The following is a 26,611-nucleotide window of genomic DNA, read 5'->3' on the forward strand; positions in this document are numbered from 1 at the left end:
CGAACTCAGCAATACAGTTATATTGATTTCAAAAATCAGCATCAAATATACTAAACCGTCAAAATGAACACCACAATATTCTGATTTCTGAGACCCAACAATATAATGTTGAATTTTGAAAATCAATATCAAAGTAACGCCGAACCTTCAAAATCAACACTATAGTATTTTGATTTTTCGAATCCAACAACACAGTGGTATTGAATTTTTAAAACTAGTGTCAAAGTGATGCTGAACTTTGAAAACGAACACCAAAGTTTTGCTAAATCTTCAAAACCAGCATCGTATTCTTTTGGTTTCTCAACCATAGTATTCTGGCCCTAATCCAAGGTTATAAGGTTTCTAATCCATGAGTCTCATCATGTCCTAAAACCTCAACTTCATGACCTTTTTATGTATACAAAGCCTATTAGGTTCATCAATGAATATAAGCTAGAATCCATTATGGTTTTATTCAGTTCTGATCGAATTCAGTCCAAGTTAGTAGGTTTCTGCATTGCCCCTAAAGTCTCATCATGGTTTAAAGCCTCAACTTCATGACCTTCTTATCCTACCAAAGCCAATTTTTTTTTTTAAAAAAATAATAACTTGTGTGCCATTGTAGTTCATATAGAAAGCTCAAAACAAGGGTTGCACATCATCTCTAGTAGCAATGATTTCCTAAGTATTTTACCGTAAATATGAAACACATCTCATGGCTATTTAGAAGCAATTTCTAGAATATTCATTCCTAATGGAATTTGAATGTTGATCCTCTTATTCATTCTCCTAAGTATTTTACGGTTGCACCATATGCATACTAGCAATAATATTATAGTCTTAATCTTATATCAAAACAATTGATCATAATATAATCAATTAAATAAAATTTGTAAATAAATTAATATGTCAATATATAAAATATAAGTTAAAAATTGATAAAAGACATTAATAAAAAATATGAGGAAATTGGAGAAAGGAATTTGTTCTCAAGCTCACCGAATGCATCATGTTCGTTATAGGTAGAGCTATTGAACTCTATAACATATTTATATTTAAATAAATTTTATTTTATTATATCATTATTAATTAATTTTTCTTTAATCATTTTAAAAATTAATATATTCTATTTATTATATGTATTTATTGCTTGCTAATAACAACCTTAACGCAAGGATAAAATTACAAATTACTGCCCCATGACTTTAAAATCGAATAGCGAAAACAATCTTAAAATAAAACTACGTATAGTATAGATCCAACTCTTTGAGACCTTCGTAGAGTACCCTTTATATGAATTTATTGCTTGCCTAAGTACCAAAGCACATATATATGCAGCAATTAAACCCTTCAAACAACGCTGCATAAATTTTTCTTGATGATAATTCTAGGAGCAATAACAGCTTGAATAGATTTTCATGAATACTTCTCGATTTATCTTAATAGTCGATAAAAAATTTTTATGGGACTAAACCGATTACCTCCGAGATTAATTAATTTGAAAAGCTAGATACTGAATTATTAAAAAAAAAACCAATGGATATCTCATAACACAACCAATCGTTGGATGTAGTTCAAACGCTCATCCAAGCACAAGTGTTATTCTTAACTAATAACATCACACCAGTAAAAAACAACTGCCACAGGTAAGGTAACTACTAGCTACTTCAAAGCCATGATATAGGAGGATCTACATCAAGCTGGTACAAATTGGTCAAGATCCTTCGCAGCGTCGCTACCATGAGCAAGGTATAGAGAAAGAATGACATCACTATCGCCCTTTCTTTCTGCTAAGAATCTCCTGTTCTTTGAGGCGCTGTTGAAACCTTGCCAAACGTGCCTGTAGGCTGACTAAACCTGAAGCCTTGCGTGATAGCATGAAACCTAACTGTGCCACGTAATCGTCGATTAAATTTCCAGGTTTTTCAACCTCAGCCAGCAAATTCATCTCCTGCAGAATAAGCTTCATCAAGCTACAGGAGTGCTTGAAATATGAAATATTGGTCCAATTGCGACGAATGTTTATCGAAAATAGCATGCCTGTTGTGGTTTGATATAAATTGGACTACAAGAAGCAGGATTTTAGTCTGAAAAACATGCATTTCTGTGTTGCTACTGCTGAGACTCAGCTATAAACTGGCAAATGATTTTGTCAATTGACGAAAGATAATGATGAATGAATATTAAGTGCAGGGTCACAAGACAATGAAGCTTTACTTTATTCTAATTTCTACACTAATAATTTCAACCAAGCAAGGAAATACGAGGATACGATTTTTATGATGATGTTGATGGCTTTTTGTACTAGTGATGCAATTGGCAAATGCGATTGGTGGCGCAGATACTGCAACCTAATAAAGAGTAAGTACAGAGATAAAAAGAAGAGGAAATTATTCTGAGATAGTTGGCCACTTACTGCACATTATTGTTAATTCTAGTATATTTGCATGAGACCAAAAAGGAAAACAGAGACATGCAAAACCAACTTGATTGTTAGACTGTCTCCAGATGAACTTTAGATAGAATGAACTACTAGAGTTGGGTTAAGTTCTCTTACTTCACTCACTATCTCAATTGTATTCTCAATCTCTCTTCTGTGAGCAGCTATTAGTGCCACTTCTTCCTACACCAAATGCAATTTCAACAAAATCAAAGAGTGAAGCAAAAAAGGAACAGTGAAAGGAACTGGAAGATTAAGAATCTTTAGACCTCGAGTATTGCATCAATTTCCTTGACATATTTATTTGATGCGTCGTCCAAAGAAGCATCAGGCATTTGCTGAGGGTTAGGACCTATTGTAGTCAACTGTGATCCACTCTCTCTTTTCAACCAGTTGCTTTGCTTTTCATATTTTTCTCTAGAAACCTTTTTGCGAGGTGAGGAGACCTTTGTCACTTTTTCTTCATCTTGAGTGTCAAATGAACTCTCATTTGGATACTGTTTATTTCTTCCATTGTCATGACTGTTTACTGACTCCATCAGCTCCCTCTCAAATGAAAGCGATGATGGCACATTTACCTCAGCATTTCTAGTTCCAAATTGATACCTGTCAACATCAAATGTAGACTTATACAAACCCTTTTCGTTGTTTCCTAGCCCTTTAAAATCTTGCATTTGCACAGGGAGATCCTCAGGTATAACTGAGGAAGGGAATGTTGATTCCTTGGCACAAGTTAATATTGATGCAGCCATTGGATCTTTTTTGGAATTCCCACTCTTGGAAAGACTTTTAACCCTGCTCAGTCCAAGGAAACCAGAAATTAGTAACAGATTGTGAACAATGTGTAGTAAATGAATCATGTGAATTTACCTATCAGCATATCTGAGGGTATTAAGTGTATGTTCACAAGATCCTGCATTTGGGGAGATGCAGGATATCATGATCGTCCTTGAGTTGCCAACAAAAGAGTCACGAAGCACCTCGGTCAATTTACTACCTCTGAACGGGATATGAATTTGATCATTGTCAAGGGCACGGATGCATTCCTTCAAAGCCAGAAGACTCTTGTTTATTTCTGCACCCTCAAGTCTGGAATAGACAAGAACAAAAAAATAACTCCATTTAAAATATTAAGAATGCTTGGCTCTAATAATCAAATACTTGAACTATCAAATCATTGCACTTTGATTCCTGAAAGTCAATAACACTAAGCAAAGAACTCAAAACATGCAAACCTAGTTTGGCGATCATTATCTGTCGTATCAGCACCACGCTCACTTCCAGCAAGATCGATGAAAGAAATTTTCCCAACAATTTTACCGCCTTTTCCACTACCTTCCTTCTGTATTTTTAAATCACTTACTTCTTTGTGCTGCTTAATGACTAATTGCAGTATAGCATGAGACCTCGATGATTCTTCATTGGCTCCTGTAGAACCAGTACTTCGTGTAGCATTACCTTTCTCAATAAATTCTTTCACAACCTGAACGTCAGAGACCTCAAATTCCTGCAATCCCACAATGCATACCTGTTGCCTTCCATCTTCTCTCATCAAGAGTTTCCTGGCAATATTACGACAATTAAGTCTCTGATTGTGGTTGGAGTGAATAATAACATAAGACAGCCTCCAAACATACAACCCAATAAGGTAAATTGCAGGAAAATGAGTAAGGAAAACCAAATAAACGATTGTGCAAATTAACTAAATGGCAGTAATTGTTTCTTGCTTACTAAACAACAGTAATGAGATTACAGAATCATGAAATCCATCATGAATTAGACTCATAATATAGTATAAAAAAAGGACAATAGAATAGCAACATCTGATGAACTATAAAACGAGCCCTTATTGAAGTTAAAAACTAACCAAGAATCTCAAACCTATCAAAGTATGTGCCATCAACTAGATGTAAGCCATTCTATATTAAGAATATGCAAATAAGCATAGAGACATCTAGTCTGAGCATTCAAGATATCCTGCACCAGTATTTATTTGTCTATGTAAATGCCAGTGACCATGATGATCCAAGGGGTGTACACTATTATGAATACGTGACTGATATATAGCAGCTCTATCACCAAAGGTTCCAACTAACAATGTTGACAGAGTGTGCTTCTGAATAATGAATACACAAACAGATATGGAAGTTACCATCTCCAAGCTTACCATATCCAGATTGATAGATACTTAAGGTGTTAGAAATAAATAAAACAACCAATAAACTAGCCATGAATCACAACAATTTAGAATCAACTAAAGGGTCTTAGCCAACAATTATACACTCAATGAAAGGTAATTCAAATATATTAGCAAGAAATATTTGCTTAAAAGCATAAACCACTAATGCAGAGTAGATAGGATTTACATTCTTTCTGCCTTTCAATTTGATCAACTTTATTTCCACATTTCAGCACAGGAAATGGAGAAGTAAAGAAAATTCCAGATCTACAATTAATTTAAAAGGTGATCAACTTTATTTCCACATTTCAGCACAGGAAATGGAGAAGTAAAGAAAATTCCAGATCTACAATTAATTTAAAAGGTAGTATGATTAGGCAAACCTCCTATCATGGAGAAGATCAAACAATTTGCCACCATAGATTTCAAAATAGCTAAGCCATAATTTGTATCTTAGATTGCGATAAAATGGTTGACCCAACAAGCGAACAATATCTTCAGCGGCTCTAAGCGGTAAAGGTTGCATAGTATATGTCTTTCCACTACCTGTAAGCAAACCATGGAAAAAGATTACAATGGAACCTAAAACATGCAATAAATATTTGCAGGAAGAAATAATCAGACATTAAGCGAATATATTTGTGAAAGAATAACCAAACATTAAAGACAACTAGAAACTCTAAGTCCTTATCTTCAGTCGTGATCCTAAATCAATACATCTTTATTATATAAAGGGAGACAAGTGCAGATGTCTCTCACGTTCTCAACAATTTGGTTTTTTAATTTTATAAAAATTATTATGTGGCATGTACTCTTTAAATTCTTGACGACTATTAATAGCAGATTTCTTATTAGAGGATTATTTACAATGACTGTTTAAGGAGACATACAACACGTTCACAAATGAGGAGCAATTTGCTTTTAGTTTGTAACTATTGTAAGTTATAATTTATGCACATCAACACATTCTCCCTCTCCTCTTGTCATTGTTAATTGAGAGAAAAAGTGTCTTTACTTTATTGAATAGTAGACATTTATATACCAACTAGAATTTATCTTAGGAAATTATAATTAGGCTAATTGACAAATTTGCCTAATTGACCTATATATATTACCTAACATATAGAGATACTTTGGAAACAAATATTATATACAAATATGGTAACTATTATATATAATATTCCTCCTCAAGTTGGAGCATAGATATTAATCATACCTAACTTGTTACAAAAATAATCAACATGACCCCCACTTAAAGCTTTTGTGAAGATATCTCCAAGTTGTTCTTCAGTCTTCATATATCCCGTAGAAATCAAATTTTGTTGAATTTTCTCACGAACAAAGTGACAATCAATTTCAATGTGCTTAGTTCGCTCATGAAACACAGAATTCGAAGCAATATGAAGAGCAACTTGGTTATCACACCACAATTTGCTAGTCTTGAAATTTTAAGTCCTACTTCAGTCAAGAGTTGATATATCCACATTTTCTCACACACACTGTCATAGCCCTATATTCTGACTCTGCACTGGATCGTGATATAACATTTTGCTTCTTACTCTTCCATGAGACTAAATTTCCTCCAACAAAGATACAATAACCTGAAGTAGACCTGCTATCTATTTTAGAATCTGCCCAATTTGCATCCGAAAAACATGATTTTTATATACAATATCACGTCTGGGTGCTCCCTACAAGTAACACAGAATTTGTTCTAGCACTACCCAATGATGAATGGTTGGAGATGACATAAACTGATTGACAACACTAACTGCATATGAAATATCCGAACGAATTATGGTAAGGTAATTCAACTTCCCAACCAACCTTCGATATCTCTTAGGATGTTCAAATAGTTCACTTCTCATGCGAGATGCATGTTCTAAGTTATTGGAGCACTACAAGGTTTTGCCCTTAATTTTCCTGTCTCAGTTAATAAGTCGAGAACATATTTTCTCTAAGATAGAAATACACCTTTTTTACTCTCATAACCTCAACACCTAAGAAATACTTCGTACCCTAGGTCTTTCGAATGAAACTGAATATGAATGAAAGATTTAAGATATGAGATTCTCGTAGTATCACTTCTAGTGATAACAATATCATCCACATACACAACTAATAGAATGATACCAACTACTGACTGCTTATAGAACACAGAATGGTTAGACTTGCCCTGCATCAAGCCAAGTACAAGGATTTTGTTTCAAACCATACAAAGCTTCTGAAGACGACAAACTCGCCCTAACTCCCCCCAAGCAACAAACCCAGGAGGTTGCTCCATATACACCTCCTAAAGATCACCATGAAAAAAAACATTCTTGATATCAAGTTGATGTAAAAGCCAATTACGAGTAGCAGACATTGAAATAAACAATCGAGCAAATGTCAACTTTGCGATAGGAGAAAAAGTGTCTGAATAATCCACACCATACGTTTGAGCATAGCCTTTAGCAACAATACGAGCTTTTAATCTGGCAATCGATCCATCCAAATTGGCCTTAACTGCAAATACCCATTTGCATCCAATAGCCCATTTCCCAAAAGGTAGATCAACCAAGTCCCAAATGTCATTGTCATCTAAAGCATTTATCTCCTCTATCATTGCATCTTTCCAACTAGGATAAGATATGGCATTACGAGCAATTTTAGGAATAGAGATAAAATCAAGTGAAGCAATAAAAGAATAGGAGGAAGACGAAATGTAGTTATAATAAACAAAAGAAGTAGGATAAGTATACTAACGTTTACCTTTACGTAACACAATAGGAATATCATCGCTCGGGACTTGATTTGATGATGAAATGGCAGGTGTAGGACATGAATCAAGAGGTTGACGCCGGGAATAGATTTGAATAATAGGAGGCTTGACAGGAGCCGGTTCTAGGATGGGTGCAGAGGATATGATAGAATACATCAACAAATCATCATCCTCCCTTTGACAAATCGGAATAGGTGAGAACGGAAAATAAAGTGTATCTTCCATGAAAGTAACATCAATTGAGACAAGATATTTGTTAATATTGGGACAATAACACCTATAACCTTACGAGAATAACCAAGGAAGAAACACTTTAAAGGCTTGGGATCTAATTTAGTGATATGTGGACAAACATCTTGAAAAAAACAAGTGCTACCAAATATCCTAGGGTTAACATGAAACAACAGCTTATTGGGAAAAAGGATTTTGTAAGGATCTCACCATGAAGAACAGAGGATGATATGCGATTAATGAGAAAATATGTTGTAGAAACTACATCAGCCCAAAAAGGTTTGGGAACATTCATTTGAAATAAAAGGGCTCGTGCAATTTCAAGATATCTATTTTTACATTCAGCTAAACTATTTTGGGATGGAGTATTCATAAATGTGAAGTATATAAGGTTTTCATATTGTTTTCACGCCATATTTGACCTATTTTTCCATGCATGATTTGTGATATCTTGACTCTATGGTTCATTTTCATGCTTTATTACTCCTAGATACTGCTCTCGTGCATTTTTATTGACGGGGACGCGAACCAGAGCCAAATCGGAGGAAGGAGATCAAGTTTAGAGGCTCCACGGCCAGACACAAGTGCCCGTGTCCAGCTGCACAGGTCGTGCCCAACGGCACAGGCCGTTCTCGGCTCAGCTAGCTCGCCACGGGTGCCCCTGCCTAGTGGCACGAGCCGTACTCGACTCGGCCGACTTGCCACAACACGAGTTGTGCCCCGCTTTTCCTCCATGCCACGACTACCCGTGCCCAGAGACACGGGTTGTGTCCTGCTTTGCCAATTTGCCACGGCCGCCCGTGCCCAACGGCACAGGTCGTGCCTCATTAGATCCAAAGCTCCCATGCCCGACACAGGTGCTCGTGCCTAGCGGCACGACCCGTGTCAAGCGTCCAATTTTCTACACTATAAAAGAAGCTCTCCTCATTTGGATTAGGGAGTTGGGACCAGAGGACTTCGTCCTCCTCCTTAGGGGAGGGTTTGCTCCTCAAGGGTCCACTTCGACGATTCGTCCACCTCCGGCACAAGGGAACCACTCTGAAGACACCGGGAATCTTCTCCCTAAACATTTCTCTATCTCTATTCTTTGTTTTGATCTATATAAATGTTTTTATTAGTGTCCTTTGATTTGTAATTCTTTGCAATGGAGTAGTTCTCATAATTCTAGGAGGTAAGGAGTAGCCCTTTTGATATTGAACATCTTTCCGTTTAATCTATAAGTTTGCGTGTTTTCTATTTGATGAAATGTGTGTTTATAGTCCGGATCTACCAATTAACACGATCTCGATACCAAAAGCATGAGATTTGTATCCCATGATGGTTTGGGGATGAATCGAAAAGAGAACTCTACCATTCAACCTATAGAAAATTGAGACGCAGAGAGTCGGATACAAAATTGCAACCCAGTATGTCGCGAGGAATTCTAGGTTGTCATAAAGTTTAATGGATCAAACCGAATTCGTTGTCATGCAATAGAAAAAGTGGTTAATTAGAGGTCGAGGGATCTTGTGACAAGCTCCCCTAGGTTTTGATCACTAATTGCGATCCTTCCGAAAGTAGACAATTATTAGGGTTGGTATGCCATTGTAGTACTAAAAGTTCACATCGGATACCATAGGATGGTCTACCTACATGAATACCCATTGAGAATAGGAAATCAAACACAAATTAGGTGTTTACAATCATTTGGGTGAAACCAAAGTCCCAGAATTGCCCTTCACCACTGAACCTTCTGTGATCTTTCTACTTTGATCACACTTTGCCTTCCTGCCTTGATCACACTATGCCTTCCTTCTGTGATCACACTCTGTCTTCCTGCTTTGATCACACTCTAATTTCTTTCTGTTATCATTCTGCTTTCTTTCTGATTTCTGCCCACCTACTTGATCACATCGCTTTTCTTAACTCTCTTAACTTTGATTCTCTTAAGTTTTCTTATGACCACACACCACCATAATCGTCTAGATAATTTACTTTGCGAACTTAACTAGTGCTTAATCAACAGTCCTTGTGGATCAATATTTTATTACTTGATGATACTTCCGTGCCTTACGGATTTGCACACATCAAGTATCAACACAAGAGGTTTCATAAAGTATGTCATTCTAACTTATATAAGACTCGAATGAACCAGATGTATATTCCTTGACATTATCACTTCGCAAAGTACAAATGAACGCACTGAATTGGGTTTTAATCTGAGTACAAAAGACACAAAACAAAGAAAATAACTCAGAATAATTTTTCATTAAATATAACCAAGTTACCACAAAAGTAACAAAATCTTAAAACCAGATTTAGACAAAATAGAACAAGGACCCTAAATATCAGAATGAACTAATTCAAAAGGAATAGTAGCACGTTTATTATTCTAGGACTCGAACTAAAACGGTGATGTTTTGCAAACTGGATTGACTCAATCTAATAAAGATACCTTACCATATTGTGGACAAAGCTTTTTGAGCAAAGGAAGTGATAAATGTCCCAACCTACAATGAGTCTCGAAAGGAGAAGTGACATTCAAGCAAGCAAAAGAATTTGGGAGCGATGTATCAAGAATATAGAGGCCTCCAGACTCATGTCCTTTGCCAATAATCTTCTTCATCAAACGATCCTGAAATAAGCAATGATCAGGAAAAATGAGATGCAACAATTGAGATTACGAGTTAGTTGACTAACAAAGAGAAAATTAAAGGGCAAATTAGGTAAATGTAAGACAGAGGACAGAGGAAGAAAAGGAGTAGATACGTCTTGTTTACCCAAATCAGCGATAGCAATGATAGAGGGAGATGAAGGCTTGAGTGATTCTTGATATTTTTGGAACTTGGCAAATTCATCTAGAGATAAGGATCGTTTTATCAGAGGCATCATTAGTGGATGCAATATAGGACAAATGTTTTTGTTGATATTTATACTGAAGCTTTCTACACTCGAATTTCAGATGGTTTGGCTTACGACAGTAGTTGCACACAATACCACCCGAATTCGTCGTTCAAGTTCCAGTCGTGTGAGCTACCTCCTTTGTTTCCACTGTCACTAGTTGATCTTCCATGCTCATAATTTGTCTTGCGACTTACCAAAACACCACTAAGCGGAACAGGTGCAGTATTTTTGGTACTGAAAATACGACTAAATACATTTTGTAAAGAGGAGATTTTAAATCCAGAGAGAACTTGTCACTTAGCACAATCAAAGTTAGGGGATAGGCCAGCGAGGAAGCTCATGATAATCATCTGCTCTCGTTGGTGTTGTTGAACCTTCACATAAGGGTAAAAGGGCAATAACATATTAAGTTTCACATATGTCTTCTTGAATGTCATAAAATAAAGGATTAGAGGTTGATCTTATTTTTCTACAGTAAAATGCTTTGCAAACCTCAGAATTTCTCCATTAGTTCTTTAACAAATTCATGTTGATTAATTAAACCAATTACCTCATTATCAATACAATTCCGAATCTAAAGGAATAAGCGAGCATCCTCTCTAAGCCATGTCTGCTTCGAATCATCTTAAGGAGGGTCATTCTTTATAATTTGATTGATCAAAGTCCAAAGGGAAGCTTTGGTGTAATTGTAAAGTTAATGCCGTGTGATCTTGTAATCATAAGTTCGAGTTGCAGAAATAACCTCTTGCAATGCAGGATAAGGCTACATACAATAAACTTAATATACCCTATATTGGTAGGAGCTTATATATATATATAGCTATGCAATATTATATTAATATCTAAACTCATATATATTGTCACATATCTATATAAATATCATAATTATAAGTATGACATGACACAGTAACAACCTGATATCATTTCAATGAGAGTTGAAAACTCTAGCAAAGCTCAAAACTACCCTTCCTTTCATAGGAGTAAAAAAATACTATGATGGTTCTGTTGCTTTATATAGATATCTTATCTATGATTTAGCAATCCCAAAGTTCCCTTCTAACATGTGCAAATAAGGAAAATTTATTTTTTTTCGTACTCTTTCATAAAATGAATATCAAAAAGAGACTTCTGGGGTGGAAGAAAAAAAGTCTATGACACTGAAATGTACTCCCGACACATAAAATCAACAAATCGGAAATACTCTTTGTTTCACACTCTTTGTATAAAAAGCAGCCCAGTACACAAAGCTCCCACAAATCTTAAGTTTCGGGGAAGGGTCCGACCACATTAAGTCTATTGTACACAGTCTTATCCTACATTACAAGCGATTATTTCTGCAACTCGAACCCGTGACCTCTAGAAATATATGTGTATGTTAATTAAAAAATTATTTTACTAATATTTGATTTCTATATATGCTCACTATTGATGTTATATTTCAGGTGTTGAGATGTTGAGTTCATATTTCGATATTCTCATAAAATGTTTGATGCCTATTGAATTTTTTCAACAACTAGAGAAAAATATAAATTTAAAAATTATTTTTTATTATTAAAATATATAATTAATTTTATAAAATATTTAAAAGATATAAAAATAATTTTGAAATAATTCTCAAAATTTAAAACTAAATTTAAATTATAAAATTATTTGAAAGGTTATAATTATAAAATTATTTGAAAGTCTTAAATTTTTTTGAATATATTTGGTAATTTTTATTATTTTAAATTTATTTGAAATGTTTTAAGAATTATATTTTGAAAACTTTTAGATTATTTTAAATTCACAATCAATTTTCAACATATATTAAAAATTCTAAATTATTTTATATAATATTTTATTAATTTTTAAAATTATTTTAAAAGTTTAAAATAATTCCTGATGTTTATAACTATTATTAATAATATAGTATATTTCTAACTATCATATATAATATATTGTTATATGTGCTATAATAGTTTATATATCAATTTATAATTAACAACAGTTTATATTTATTATAACAGCTATTTATAATTAACAGTATATATAAATAATAGCTATATATACGATTATATATAGAGAGAGAATTTATTACGTACACCCATATGTGAGCATCTAGTGTTAATTTTTTTAAAAAAATTCACTTCCTTTAGTCTAAAAATTAACATTAGGTACTCAAGTAACATTTCACCATTATATATATATATATATCCTACTTATCTTATGGTGCTCACCTTGTGTGCACCATGTATATTTTTATTCTTTATTTTTTTTTAAGCTTAGGGTTTAGAATTTAGGATTTAGGTTATAGTATTTAAGCTAAAGAAATTAAAAAACAAAAAATTGCGCATGGTGCTCACCTTGTGAGCACCATAAGGTAAGTAGAGGAACAACCCTCTATATGAGGAATGCTACCGTACACCCGTAAGCACCTAATGTATTTTTTTAAATTTTTTTTAGATTTAATACTATACCCTAATCCTTAGAGCATCTACATCAGTTTCTCTATTACTATATCTAAATTTTTGGGTAAATGACCCATTTTATTAAATTTAGATAATCACTTTTCACTACACACTACATCAAATACCCTAAAATTTCCATCATCCTTAATTTTTTAATTATTTTATTCTCTTTTTTATTATTATATTTATGGAATGAGTGGAAGGAGAGAGATTGAGTGGAAGGAGAGAGATTAAAAAGAAATATTATTTTATTTTTTGGGTACAGGTTTCATTCCCTAAATTTAGAGAATCACTATTCATTAAATCTAAATTTAGGGAATGAATAGGATAACTGATGCAGATGATTTTTAATTACCCTATCCAAAATTTAGGGTAAAATCTTTAGATAGGGTAACTGATGTGGATGTTCTTAAAGCCAAAACCTTAAATGGCTAAACCCTAAGCTTAAAAAAAATGTTGCGCAATAGTGTATATCACGCGAGGCGCCAACGGAGGTGTGCAACGTAACACCCCTAGATATATATATATATACCAATACACTTTCGGTCTCAGTACCGTATTGGAACGGTGAAAACTGCCCGTACCAAGCAGCACAAGTGAACACCTTAATCTATGTCACCAAGTGAAAACAAAGGTCCACTAAGAAGTCTAAAATAAGTAGTATGGTAAATTAAACCAACCAAGAGACCACAAACTAAAGGTAATTGAATCAAATGACGAATGTTTTGCTCATAACTCCATACTTCTAATTAGTATTGGGGTCTAAAGATTGATAATAAAAAAAGACTTTGTTCTTAGACTGCTATTGTGTATAACTATTAACTGGGCGTCCCTTCACATTTCACAATAGAATGACAAAATCCACATGACTAATTTCAGAATGCACTGTTGGTTACGCAAACAGATTTACTAAGAAGTCTGATCTGAAAAGTATGGTAGCTTAGACAAACCAAGGGACCAAAAATTAAAGATCATTATACAAAATCTGAAGTGTGTTCTGTTCATAACTGAGATTTCTAGTTAGAAGTCGGCCTAAAGTTAAATCCATAATAAAGAAGGCCTCCATAGACAGCTCCTGTGTCCAAATCCTGGTTATTTAATCACACTAAGAATGGCCCATCACAATCAACAGCTAGTTTCTGATGGCATAGTTGACTATCAAACAAGTGAACATTGAGTCACCAGTTAGACAAAAATGGACAGACTTGAAACATGTATTTTTGCAGTGTGAATGATGGAAACTTAATTCCCTAAGCTTCAGCCCTTTGATCAGATCTGGAAAAATTGCCATCTTGCATTAAAAAAATGTTCTAAAAGAAAATTGCAACTTTCTGCACAGGAACTTGTTGAGAAGCACAAATTTCTGAGAGAAGCTACAGAGAGTAGGTGGAGAAATGTAATATTAGAAAGAAATGATAAAGATCAACAAAGTTCTTGGATACATAGGTCCACACAAAGAAAATATAAAAGATTATGAATCAGGAATCACAATAATATTTGATCAGCAAATTAATCATACTTTGTTAGCCAATTTGACCAGTAACCAGAGCAATAGCATGTTTCATGATGAGTTCATTAGGAACACATCTTTCACCATGATTTTGTAATAAAAAAGCTCAACTTAATAAATAAAAAAAGAAAAGGCAGTAGTGTAAAGGAAAAAATGGTTTGAAAGAATGAAAAAAGTCATTAAAAAAAACCAGTTATATAAAATTCAGCATCTAGGGAAGCTTACAAACTCAACTGTCAATGAATCAGTTATGACATTTTAACTACCTGTTTGACCATATGCAAAGCATGTAGCTTTAGTCCGTTGAAAAATGGTTGGTATAATCGGCTCTACAGTGGCACGATAAACCTGTTTGACAATTTATAAATTTGGAGACTAAGAACTCAATGGAAAAAAGATTTTGTGAAATATCATTTTCATAACAGGGTATTTCACAGCATCAAACAGTTGGCTTCTTACTACATAAAAAAGAAGACAGTTAACCTACCTCATCATTTGTAACATGCTCATCCAAAACAGCATCAAAGCAAAATTCGTGCTTTTCCACATATGCAGTCAAATCCACCTATCATATAAGAATATGTTAAGAGCAAAATATCAGAACAGTACATGACTAGCACTTTCTACAACTTCCAATTATAACAAAAATCACATATTGAGTGTTAATTAGCATATCAGAAAAAAATTAACAACATAATTGGCATTTTAGATCGCCAGCAACACAACAAAGAAGTGAAAAGAGTAAAATAGGAGAAGTTGGGAAAGGACATTGTGATGGCAGACACAGTTGAAGTATATGTACAAAACTACAAATATTATCTACAAAGGCAACAAACCTTCAGCTTGGGTTCATAGACGGTTAAATAAGCATTCTCATGAACAGTCACAATGTCATCCTCTTTCCTAGATATCTCCTTCTTATTCAGAGGTCTTTTGCGCACCTGAAAAGAAGAAAAGTCAGGAAGTGAAACAATCTTCTGGAAATAGAACTGAGTATAACTAGGTAAGCAAAGGGCATCAATATGCATGGAACTGGTGGGCAAAGGTAAAGCAAACAGCTTGACTTATTCTGTCCATCTTCAGATTACTAATCATCAAAGGATGGTAGAATAAACAAGTGCTACAAGAGGTAAACATGTATATGATGCATCTATGTGGACAGAACTGTGTGAAAATATGAACATGCCATCCTGCTCATAAGTTTGCAGAACTCCCGAAGATTGGCTAAAACTTCATAATAATATCAAAATATATTAACCCAAAGCAGGATCAATGTATATTGTTAGGATCCTTCGTACTCGGCTAGAGAGGGGGGGTGTGAATAGCCGCCCCAAATCGATCGCGTTTCTTCCTACAATTCGTTAGCGCAGCGGAAAAACAAACAAGGAAACGAAAACAAGAAGATCAAACCTCAACGCGTCGATGTAACGAGGTTCGGAGATGATACTCCTACTCCTCGGCGTGTCCGTAAGGTGGACGAAGCCTCTCAATCCGTCGGTGGATGAGTCCCCGGAGAACCGGCTAATAATATACTCCTTGTGGGTGGAGAAACCTCACCACAATCTTTTGCAACAGCAAACAAAGGAGTACAACAATAGAGACAACAAACAAGAACAATAGAAATTGTAAAACACTTGCTTGCCTCTTGTTGTCGACTGGAACCTTGATGCGGCGACTTCTCGGATCCAGCGGCTAGAACACGGCAGAAACTCACGCGAGCTTAATGATGAGAGCTCGTAGCTCAAAGCACACTCGATGGTCGAGCGAAGCTCAAGAAGAAAGAAGTCCTCGCCACAGAAGCCCTCGGCCCCTTTATACTGCGAAGGAAACAATGAAGAAACTAGCCGTTGCGTCGCGGCTAGAACTCGATCGACGGACCGTCGGGATCTGTCGGTCCCGGGCCGTCGATCGATCTGTGAAACCGCGTACTACGATCGATGCGTGGACCGATCGGGATACCTGGATCGGTCCGGGCCGATCCCAACTCTGGCTGTGCCGCGTCGTCTCTGATCGGTCCCAGGCCGATCGGGACATCTTTGATCGATGCGTGGACCGATCACCTGCCTCTTTTCGCCTCTGTTAAGCTGGCGATCGGTCACGGCCGTCGATCAACGAAAGCTTGTATCGATCGGTTATTAGGCCGTCGAGAAAACAGTATCGGTCTGGATCGATGGCCGATCCGTTTTGCCCAAACCAAGTCCCAAGACTTCAAACCAATATCCGGTCAACCTTGACCTATTGGTACTTCATCCCTAGCATCTGCTGGAACTCCTGCCAAGTATCCGTCAATCCCTTTGACCTACTTGACTTTCAACACCGAGTCCGATCATCACGATCCATGGATTTTCCTTGCACAGCTTCACTCACGGACTTTCACCGCTTCACTCACGTGATTTCCACACCGCCCTAACATCCAGTTAGGACTTTCTCCTTCACCTCGCTTCAACTTTCCACTGCCCGCTTCACTCACCGGGACTTTCCCACCGCCTAACATCCCGTTAGGACTTTCCCATTCACCTAGCTTCACTCACTAGGATTTTCACAGCTTCACTCACCGGATTTCCATTGCACTCACGGGACTTTTCCCGTGCGCCAAACTCCTGTTTGGACTTTTCACGCGAGCTCCCTGCTTGGACTTTTCCAGCCAAGTCTCCATACTTGGACTTTTCGATGCCAAGCTCCCTGCTTGGTGCCAAGTCTTCATACTTGGACTTTTCCGAATCAGTTCACCTCACCTACTACGGTTGCACTGATAATCTCCCAAACATCTATTCTCGTCCCACATCATAGAACTCTCTCACGAGTGTCAAACATCAACATGCACACAACCTGGTCAACCTTGACCTAAGGTTGCACCGATCTTCCCAAGTCAAACATCAAAATCTGACTCGAGTCACGTAACTCGAAGTCGGGTCAACCAGTCGACCTTGACCTGGGGTTGCACAACAATCTCCCTGATGTTTGACAAAACTATAATCAAGTTAGGTTAACCCGATAACCTAACTTAGGTTTTCAATCATCTTCGATGTCAATGTTCTTTCCTTGAACATTCTCTGGACATTCTCCTTAGGTTAACCCGATAACCTAACTTGGGTTCTCCATAATTCTCCCCCTTTGACATACATAAAAGAATTCAATGTTCTTCCTTGAACATTCCTTGACATTCTTTCCCTAGCTTAGGTTAACCCGATAACCTAACTTGGGTTCTCTAATAATTCTCCGAACACTCTCCCTTTTTGCGACACACATCAAAAGAAAAGAGAGTATCAAGTCAAGAATTTCTTCTAATGAAAGTCCCATACCTTCGTTGAAACTCTTAATTTCCCCTTTATACTAAACTCAACAATCGATTTAGTGATAATCCCATATCACTAATCCTCAAAAGTCTTAAGGAGCAAAAAGTCAACTCCTCTTGACAATTAGGTAAAACTCCCCTAAAGGTCAACTCCCCTTGACCATTGCACCAACTGTTATCCTGGTTTCAAACCTTTAGAAATTCATAAAACCCAACTTCTAGCTGAACTTTCGGACAACAGACTGAAATCGGGCAAGTTGGCACCCCTGATCGGTCACCGGACCGATCAGGACTCCTCTGGATCGGTCCATTGACCGATCCACAACTGCTTGGACCGATCGGACTCCCTTCGATCGGTCCACAACCTCGATTCATTTCTGAATTTCCTCCCGAAATTCAGAAACCTCTAGAAAATTACAGAAAATTTCCTCATAACATATACTATCATGGAAAAATAGTTTTAGATGAAAATAACTTCCATTTTCAAATCTTGATACAAAATTCAAAAACTTTGAAATAGTTCAAAGTTAAGTCGACTTTATATCACAATATTGATGATGAATGCTATCACTAGGAAAGCTTCGTCAGGGTTTTCAAAACAATTTTGAAATGATTTGAACCCTTTAATTTGGGACCACGATCTTAGCTATATGTGCATGACTTGTACACAAGCTTTCCCTATGATCCCAATTTTCTTGAATTAGGCTCATCTAGGTACAAGAACTATACCTTGATCCTAACTCATGATCCTAATATCTCACACACATTTAAAGTGTATCAACACACATCCAAGTCAATTTTGATGTGAGATATGGGTTTAGGTATCTTAGACTAAGGTCTCATGCATTTTCTAAACACAAATTTGATCTCGATATCAAAGTGTGTTTTTCATCCTTAAATCAATTCAATTGATTACTAATGCAAGAGATGATGACATGGCGTAAATGGTATCATCAATGAAAACATGTGCGATGTCATGATGTCATGGCATAAAGTTTGAAACGAAACTAACACATGGCATAAAAATAACCTAAGCATTATCATGACATTTCGAATGATAATAAAACTAAACATGATGTCATGACATGTGAAGGCAAACAATCATGGCAAGATTTAGCGTAAATAAATATACCTAGATTACCTATCTAAGTATCCTTAACCACTTGGCTAACTTCAAATTTAATCCTAGATTGCCCCAAGATGCCAAAATCCTAATTTTGACACTTCTTGAACTCTAGATTAATTCATGCCACTTAAAGATCAAATTTATCCTCAAAACTTGGCATGTTTCATTTTTCCTCGAGAGTTCTCTAGATTTTCCCAAATTGTGCCAATTGAGATTAAAAATGAAATTTCCAATCTTTAGGCACATTTAACTCTTCAAAGGAGTAAATGATAATTCCATTTCATTTTCAAAAGTTCTCAAAACCTTGAAAATGCTCCTTGAGTGTCAATTTCCTCAAAGTTGGGTTAACTACCCTTCTAATCGGAGTTGACACTCTCTAACCCATTTATGGGGTAGAGAAGATGCTCCTAGGAACCCAATACCTATTTGAGCTCATTGGGTTCACTAAATATTCACTAGGGATAACTTCCCTAGCAACCCTCCTAATGACCCTCTTAGGCTTTAAAGCCTTGGTCATTTGGGACTCATCAAGATCAACTCTAGGGGTGACTCCCTTGTGACCAGTGGTGGTCTTCCTAGCCCTAGGTTTTGTTCCATAATCGAATGGAACATTGTGGTAAGTGGGCTTGACCACTTGGGACTTAGATTTGTGACCCAAACCTTTCTTGTCCTGGGACTTTTGACCCTTAGGCCCTAGAGTTGACTTCTCTAAATTTTTAAGGGTCTTTTCTAGGGTATCAAGCCTTGACCTCAAGACTTGATTCTCCTTTTCTAATACCTCAAGTTTTGATTTGTCATTCTTTCTTGAGGTGTTCCTAGGCATGTGTCTAGTTGATTTAGGGTTTCTACCTAGGTTTTCCTTAACCTTAGAAGTGTTAATCCTAGGGTTAGCATTCCTAGTAGTATCCCTATCTAGGTTGACATGTTTAGCACCTAAGCACATGTATTGATTTCTAGTGTTAACATGCTTATCATTATTGACTAATGCAATAAAATTACTAGCATGTATCCTACTAGAATTGCACGAATGAGCCTTAAAAGATACCTTAGGGTTTGCCTTAGCTCCCCCTATCGATGTGCATCCCTTGTCCTTGTGAGGTTTCCTCCCCTTCGGACATTGGCTCCTATAGTGTCCCCGTTGCTTGCATTGAAAGCACACCACGTGCTTCTTGCCTTTGCGTGTTGGGACGCCGGCTTCCTTGACCTTTGGTGTCGGTGGAGTCTTTCTAACCCTCTTTGGACACTTGCTCTTGTAGTGCCCAAATTCCCTACACTCGAAGCACATTATGTGTAATTTGCTAGAAATTAAAATGCTTGAGTTACCTAGGGTTGAGGATGGATGAACGCTCTCATCTTCATCCCTTCCGGAGGTAGAAGCTTCTTCTTCTTGCTCCGACCTTGAAGAGGAACTCTCCTCCTCTTCTTCTTTAGATGTTGAGTGGCCCTCAACTTCTAAATCTTCTCCTCCATGATGTGAGCTACTTGGCTCACTTAGCTCCTCTTCATGGCTTGAATTTGAGCTTCCCTCATGGAACTTGGCCAAGTTATCCCATAATTCCTTGGCATTGTTGTAACCTATCTTACACAAGATGTTAGTAGGCAATGAAAATTCAATTATTCTCGTTACCTCTTCGTTGATTTCGGATTTGTGAATTTGTTCTCTTGTCCACTCCTTCTTCTCAAGTGGTTTTCCTTCCTTATCCACCGGAGGAGTAAAACCTTCTTGTACACAAAACCAATTCATTATGTTAGTCATAAGAAAGTACTTCATCCTTACCTTCCAACACGCGTCGTCGCGTTCGTAGAAGGGTGGAATGGTGATGTCTTCTCCATGAGATCCATTCTCTAGCTTTGCTCCCACGGGTGTTGATCCGACGAAGAGCGGCCTTGCTCCGATACCACTTGTTAGGATCCTTCGTACTCGGCTAGAGGTGTGAATAGCCGCCCCAAATCGATCGCGTTTCTTCCTACAATTAGGTTAGCGGAAAAACAAACAAGGAAACGAAAACAAGAAGATCAAACCTCAACGCGTCGATGTAACGAGGTTCGGAGATGATACTCCTACTCCTCGGCGTGTCCGTAAAGTGGACCGAAGTCTCGATCCGTCGGTGGATGAGTCCCCGAGAACCGGCTAATAATATACTCCTTGTGGGTGGAGAAACCTCACCACAATCTGCAACAGCAAACAAAGGAGTACAACAATAGAGACAACAAACAAGAACAATAAAAGTAAAACCACTTGCCTCTTGTTGTCGTGGAACCTGATGGCGGCTTCCGGATCGGCTAGAACACCGGCGAAACTCACGCGAGCTTGGCGATGAGCTCAAGAAAGCTCAAGAGCACAGCGGCTCGATGGTCAAAGCGAGCTCGAAGAAAGAAGTCCTCGCCGCAGAAGCCCTCACCCCTTTATACTGCGAAGGAGCAAGCGAAGAAACTGGCGTTGCGTCGCGGTTAGAACTCGATCGTCATGCGGACCGATCGGGACTGTCTTGATCGGTCCCGGGCCGTCGATCGATCTGTGAAACTCTGTGCGTACTACGGTCGATGCGTGGACCGATCAGAACCGATCGGTCCACGGCACCGATCCTAACTCCGCGTGCTTCGCGACATCGTCTCGATCGGTCCCAGGCCGTCGGGCCTGATCGATGCGTGGACCGATCACCTGCTCTTTTCGCCTCTGTTAACTGCGATCGGTCACCGATCGACAAGAATCAACGAGACCGATATCGATGGGTTATTAGGCCGTCGAGAAAACAGTATCATTGGATCGATGCGGTGGCCGATCCGAAGCTCGTTTTGCCCAAACCAAGTCCCAAGACTTCGACCAATATCCGGTCAACTGACCTATTGGTACCATCCCTAGCATCCGTCACCCTGACTGCTAGAACTCCTCGCCAAGCATCCGATCCCTTTGACCTACTTGGACTTTCCAACACCAAGTCCGATCATCCCCGATCCATCTGGATTTTCCCTCGGCTTCACTCACGGGACTTTCACCGCTTCACTCACCAGATTTCCAACCGCCTAACATCCCGCCAGTTAGGACTTTCTCACCGCCGCTTCACTCACGGGACTTTCCAACGGCTTCACTCACGGGACTTTCCACACCGCCTAACATCCAGTTAGGACTTTCCCATTCACCTAGCTTCACTCACTAGGATTTTCACCGGCTTCACTCACCAGATTTCCCATTGCTTGGCACTCACGGGACTTTTCCCGCGAACTCCTGTTTGGACTTTTTCTGAGCTCCTGCTTGGACTTTTCCATGCCAAGTCTCCATACTTGGACTTTTCGCATGCAAGCTCCTGCTTGGACTTTTCCGTGCCAAGTCTTCATACTTGGACTTTTCCCGAATCAGTTCACCAGGTCAACCTTGACTACGGTTGCACCGATAATCTCCCAAACATCTATTCTTGTCCCACATCAAGAATAGAACTCTCTCAGTGTCAAACATCAACACGACCTGACTAGGTCGACCTTGACCAAGGTTGCAATCTTCCCAAGTCGAACATCAAATACTGACTCGAGTCACGTCGACTCGAGTCGGGTCAACCAGTCGACCTTGACTGGGTGCACTAACAATCTCCCACGATGTTTTCGATAAACTATAATCAAGTTAGGTTAACGATAACCTAACTTGGGTTTTCAATCGTCTTCGATGTCCGATGTTCTTTCCTGAACATTCTGGACATTCTCCCCCTTTAACCCGATAACCTAACTTGGGTTCTCCATAATTCTCCCCTTTTGACATACATCAAAAGAATTCCGATGTTCTTCCTGAACATTCCTCGACATTCTTTCCTAGCTTAGGTTAACGATAACCCAACTTGGGTTCTCAATTCTCGATGAACACTCTCCCTTTTTCGTGAAAAGAAAAGGAGATATCAAGTCAAGAATTTCTTCCTAATGAAAGTCCCATACCTTTCGTTGAAACTCTTAATTTCCCCTTTATACTAAACTCAACAATCAATTTAGTGATAATCCCATATCACTAATCCTCAAAAGTCTTAAGGAGTACAAACTCTCCCTAAAAGTCAACTCCTCTTGACAATTAGGTAAAACTCCCCTAAAGGTCAACTCCCTTGACCGTTGCACACAATGTCGTGTGAGTTCGAACCTTTGAAATTCATAAAACCCAACCTAGCTGAACTTTCGACAACGGTGATAATCGAGGCAAGTTAGACGCCGATCGGTGGGACCGATCGGGACTCCTGGATCGGTCCATCGACCGATCCAGCTACGCTGGACCGATCGGACTCTTCCGATCGGTCCACAACCTCGATTTGTTTACAATTTCCTTCCGAAATTGAAACCTCTAGAAAATCACGTAAAATTGAAAAATTGTGAAATTTTGAGGATACATTCCTCATAACATATACTATCGTGGAAAAATAGTTTTAGATGAAAATAACTTCCATTTTCAAATCTTGATACAAAATTCAAAAACTTTGAAATAGTTGAAGTTTAAGTCAACTTTTGTATCATGATATTCAATGATGAATGCTATCACTAGGAAAGCTTCATCAGGTTTTTCAAAACAATTTTGAAATGATTTGAACCCTTTAATTTGGGACCACGATCTTGGGGCTATATACGTGACTTGTACATGAGCTTTCCCTATGATCCCAATTTTCTTGAATTAGGCTCATCTGTACAAGAACTATGCACCTTGCTCCTACCTCATGATCCTAGTATCTCACACACATTTATAGTGTATCAACACACATCCAAGTCAAGTTTGATGTGAGATATGGGTTTAGGTATCTTAGACTAAGGTCTCGTTTTCTAAACACAAATTTGATCTCGATATCAAAGTGTGTTTTTCATCCTTAAATCAATTCAATTGATTACTAATGCAAGAGATGATGACATGGCATAAAATGGTATCATCAATGAAAACATGTGTCATGATGTCGTGGCATAAAGTTTGAAACGAAACTAACATGGCATAAAAACTAGCCTAAGCATTATCATGACATTTGAATGATAATAAAACTAAACATGATGTCATGACATGAGGGCAAACAATCATGGCAAGATTTAGCGTAAATAAATATACCTAGATTACATTAAGTATCCTTAACCACTTGGCTAACTTCAAATTTAATCCTAGATTGCCCCAAGATGCGCCAAAATCCTAATTTTGACACTTCGACCTCTAGATTAATTCATGCCACTTAAAGATCAAATTTATCCTCAAAACTTGGCATGTTTCATTTTTCCTCGAGAGTTCTCTAGATTTTCCCAAATTGTGCCAATTGAGATTAAAAATGAAATTTCCAATCTTTAGGCACATTTAACTCTTCAAAGGAGTAAATGATAATTCCATTTCATTTTCAAAAGTTCTCAAACCCTTGAAAATGCTCCTTGAGTGTCAATTTCCTCAAAGTTGGGTTAACTACCCTTCTAATCGGAGTTGACACTCTCTAACCCATCTATGGGGTAGAAGATGCTCCTAGGAACCCAATACCTATTGAGCTCATTGGGTTCACTAAATATTCACTAGGGATAACTTCCCTAGCAACCCTCCTAATGACCCTCTAGGCTTCTTGGGGCCTTGGACTCATCAAGATCAACTCTAGGGGTGACTCCCCTTGTGACCTTGGTGGTGGTCTTCCTAGCCCTAGGTTTTGTTCCATAATCGAATGGAACATTGTGGTAAGTGGGCTTGACCACTTGGGACTTAGATTTGTGACCCAAACCTTTCTTGTCCTGGGACTTTTGACCCTTAGGCCCTAGAGTTGACTTCTCTAAATTTTTAAGGGCCTTTTCTAGGGTATCAAGCCTTGACCTCAAGACTTGATTCTCCTTTTCTATTACCTCAAGTTTTGATTTGTCATTCTTTCTTGAGGTGTTCCTAGGCATGTGTCTAGTTGATTTAGGGTTTCTACCTAGGTTTTCCTTAACCTTAGAAGTGTTAATCCTAGGGTTAGCATTCCTAGTAGTATCCCTATCTAGGTTGACATGTTTAGCACCTAAGCACATGTATTGATTTCTAGTGTTAACATGCTTATCATTATTGACTAATGCAATAAAATTACTAGCATGTATCCTACTAGAATTGCACGAATGAGCCTTAAAAGATACCTTAGGGTTTGCCTTAGCTCCCCCTGTACGTGTCGTCCCTTGTCCTTGTGAGGTTTCCTCCCCCTTGGACATTGGCTCCTATAGTGTCCCCGTTGCTTCCCTTGGAAGCCCACCACGTGCTTCTTGCTCTTTCATGGCGGGACTCCGGTTTCCTCGACCGTTGGTGCCGGCGGAGTCTTTCTAACCCTCTTTGGACACTTGCTCTTGTAGTGCCCAAATTCCCTACACTCGAAGCACATTATGTGTAATTTGCTAGAAATTAAAATGCTTGAGTTACCTAGGGTTGAGGATGGATGAACGCTCTCATCTTCATCCCTTCCGGAGGTAGAAGCTTCTTCTTCTTGCTCCGATCTTGAAGAGGAACTCTCCTCCTCTTCTTCTTTAGATGTTGAGTGGCCCTCAACTTCTAAATCTTCTCCTCCATGATGTGAGCTACTTGGCTCACTTAGCTCCTCTTCATGGCTTGAATTTGAGCTTCCCTCATGGAACTTGGCCAAGTTATCCCATAATTCCTTGGCATTGTTGTAACCTATCTTACACAAGATGTTAGTAGGCAATGAAAATTCAATTATTCTCGTTACCTCTTCGTTGATTTCGGATTTGTGAATTTGTTCTCTTGTCCACTCCTTCTTCTCAAGTGGTTTTCCTTCCTTATCCACCGGAGGAGTAAAACCTTCTTGTACACAAAACCAATTCATTATGTTAGTCATAAGAAAGTACTTCATCCTTACCTTCCAATACGCCAAGTCGCCGCATTCGTAGAAGGGTGGAATGGTGATGTCTTCTCCATGAGATCCATTCTCTAGCTTTGCTCCACCGGTGTTGATCCGACGAAGAGCGGCCTTGCTTCCGATACCACTGTTAGATCCTTCGACTGCCAGAGGGGGTGAATACCCTAAATCGATCGCGTTTCTTCCTACAATTCAGTTAGCGGAAAAACAAACAAGGAAACGAAAACAAGAAGATCAAACCTCAGCGTCGATGTAACGAGGTTCGAGATGATACTCCTACTCCTCGGCGTGTCAGGTGGACGAAGCCTCTCAATCCGTCGGTGGATGAGTCCCCGGAGAACCGGCTAATAATATACTCCTTGTGGGTGGAGAAACCTCACCACAATCTTTTGCAACCCAAACAAAGGAGTACAACAATAGAGACAACAAACAAGAACAATAGAAATCAGAAACACTTGCCTCTTGTTGTCATTGGAACCTCACGGCGACTTCTCGGATCCAGCCTAGAACACCGGCAGAAACTCACGCAGAGCTTCAAGACGATGAGAGCTCAGAAAGCTCAAGAGCAACTCAGTAGTCGAAGAGCGAAGCTCGAAGAAAGGAAGTCCTCGCCCTAGAAGCCCTCGGCCCTTTATACCGCGAAGGAAAGAAGAAAGGCCGCGAACGTTAGAACTCGATCGGCTCACGGACCGATCAGACTGGCCGATCGGTCCCCCGATCGATCGATCGACCGCGTAGCTCACAGCGATCGATCGTCTGGACCGATCAGATACCGGATCGGTCCACGCATCGATCCTAACTCCGCCGTGCTTCCGCGATCGCGTCTCGATCGGTCCCCGCATCGATCAGATGCCCGATGGACCGATCACCGCCTTCTTTCGTCTGCCGATCGGTCACCGATCGATCAAGAATCAACAGAGCTTGTTGATCCGATCGGTTATT

General features: G+C 38.3%; 1 protein-coding gene across 1 annotated transcript in view; it reads right to left on the bottom strand.

The window, feature by feature from the left end:
• Positions 1 to 1,468: 1,468 nt before the first annotated feature.
• The window catches only part of LOC122009097 (kinesin-like protein KIN-13A), a 60,033-nt gene continuing 34,890 nt past the window's right edge, over positions 1,469 to 26,611 (bottom strand). The window contains exons 5-13 of the mRNA XM_042565119.1: positions 15,267 to 15,371; positions 14,918 to 14,995; positions 14,697 to 14,778; positions 4,982 to 5,144; positions 3,655 to 3,981; positions 3,290 to 3,508; positions 2,689 to 3,214; positions 2,537 to 2,602; positions 1,469 to 1,930 (exon numbers count right to left, since the gene is read on the bottom strand). Of these exons, the coding sequence (XP_042421053.1) occupies positions 1,751 to 1,930; positions 2,537 to 2,602; positions 2,689 to 3,214; positions 3,290 to 3,508; positions 3,655 to 3,981; positions 4,982 to 5,144; positions 14,697 to 14,778; positions 14,918 to 14,995; positions 15,267 to 15,371 (1,746 nt within the window). The 3' untranslated portion in view covers positions 1,469 to 1,750. The remainder of the gene's footprint in view (positions 1,931 to 2,536; positions 2,603 to 2,688; positions 3,215 to 3,289; positions 3,509 to 3,654; positions 3,982 to 4,981; positions 5,145 to 14,696; positions 14,779 to 14,917; positions 14,996 to 15,266; positions 15,372 to 26,611) is intronic.

The sequence above is a fragment of the Zingiber officinale genome, chromosome 8A (assembly GCF_018446385.1).
Source record: "Zingiber officinale cultivar Zhangliang chromosome 8A, Zo_v1.1, whole genome shotgun sequence".
Classification (NCBI taxonomy): Eukaryota; Viridiplantae; Streptophyta; class Magnoliopsida; order Zingiberales; family Zingiberaceae; genus Zingiber; species Zingiber officinale.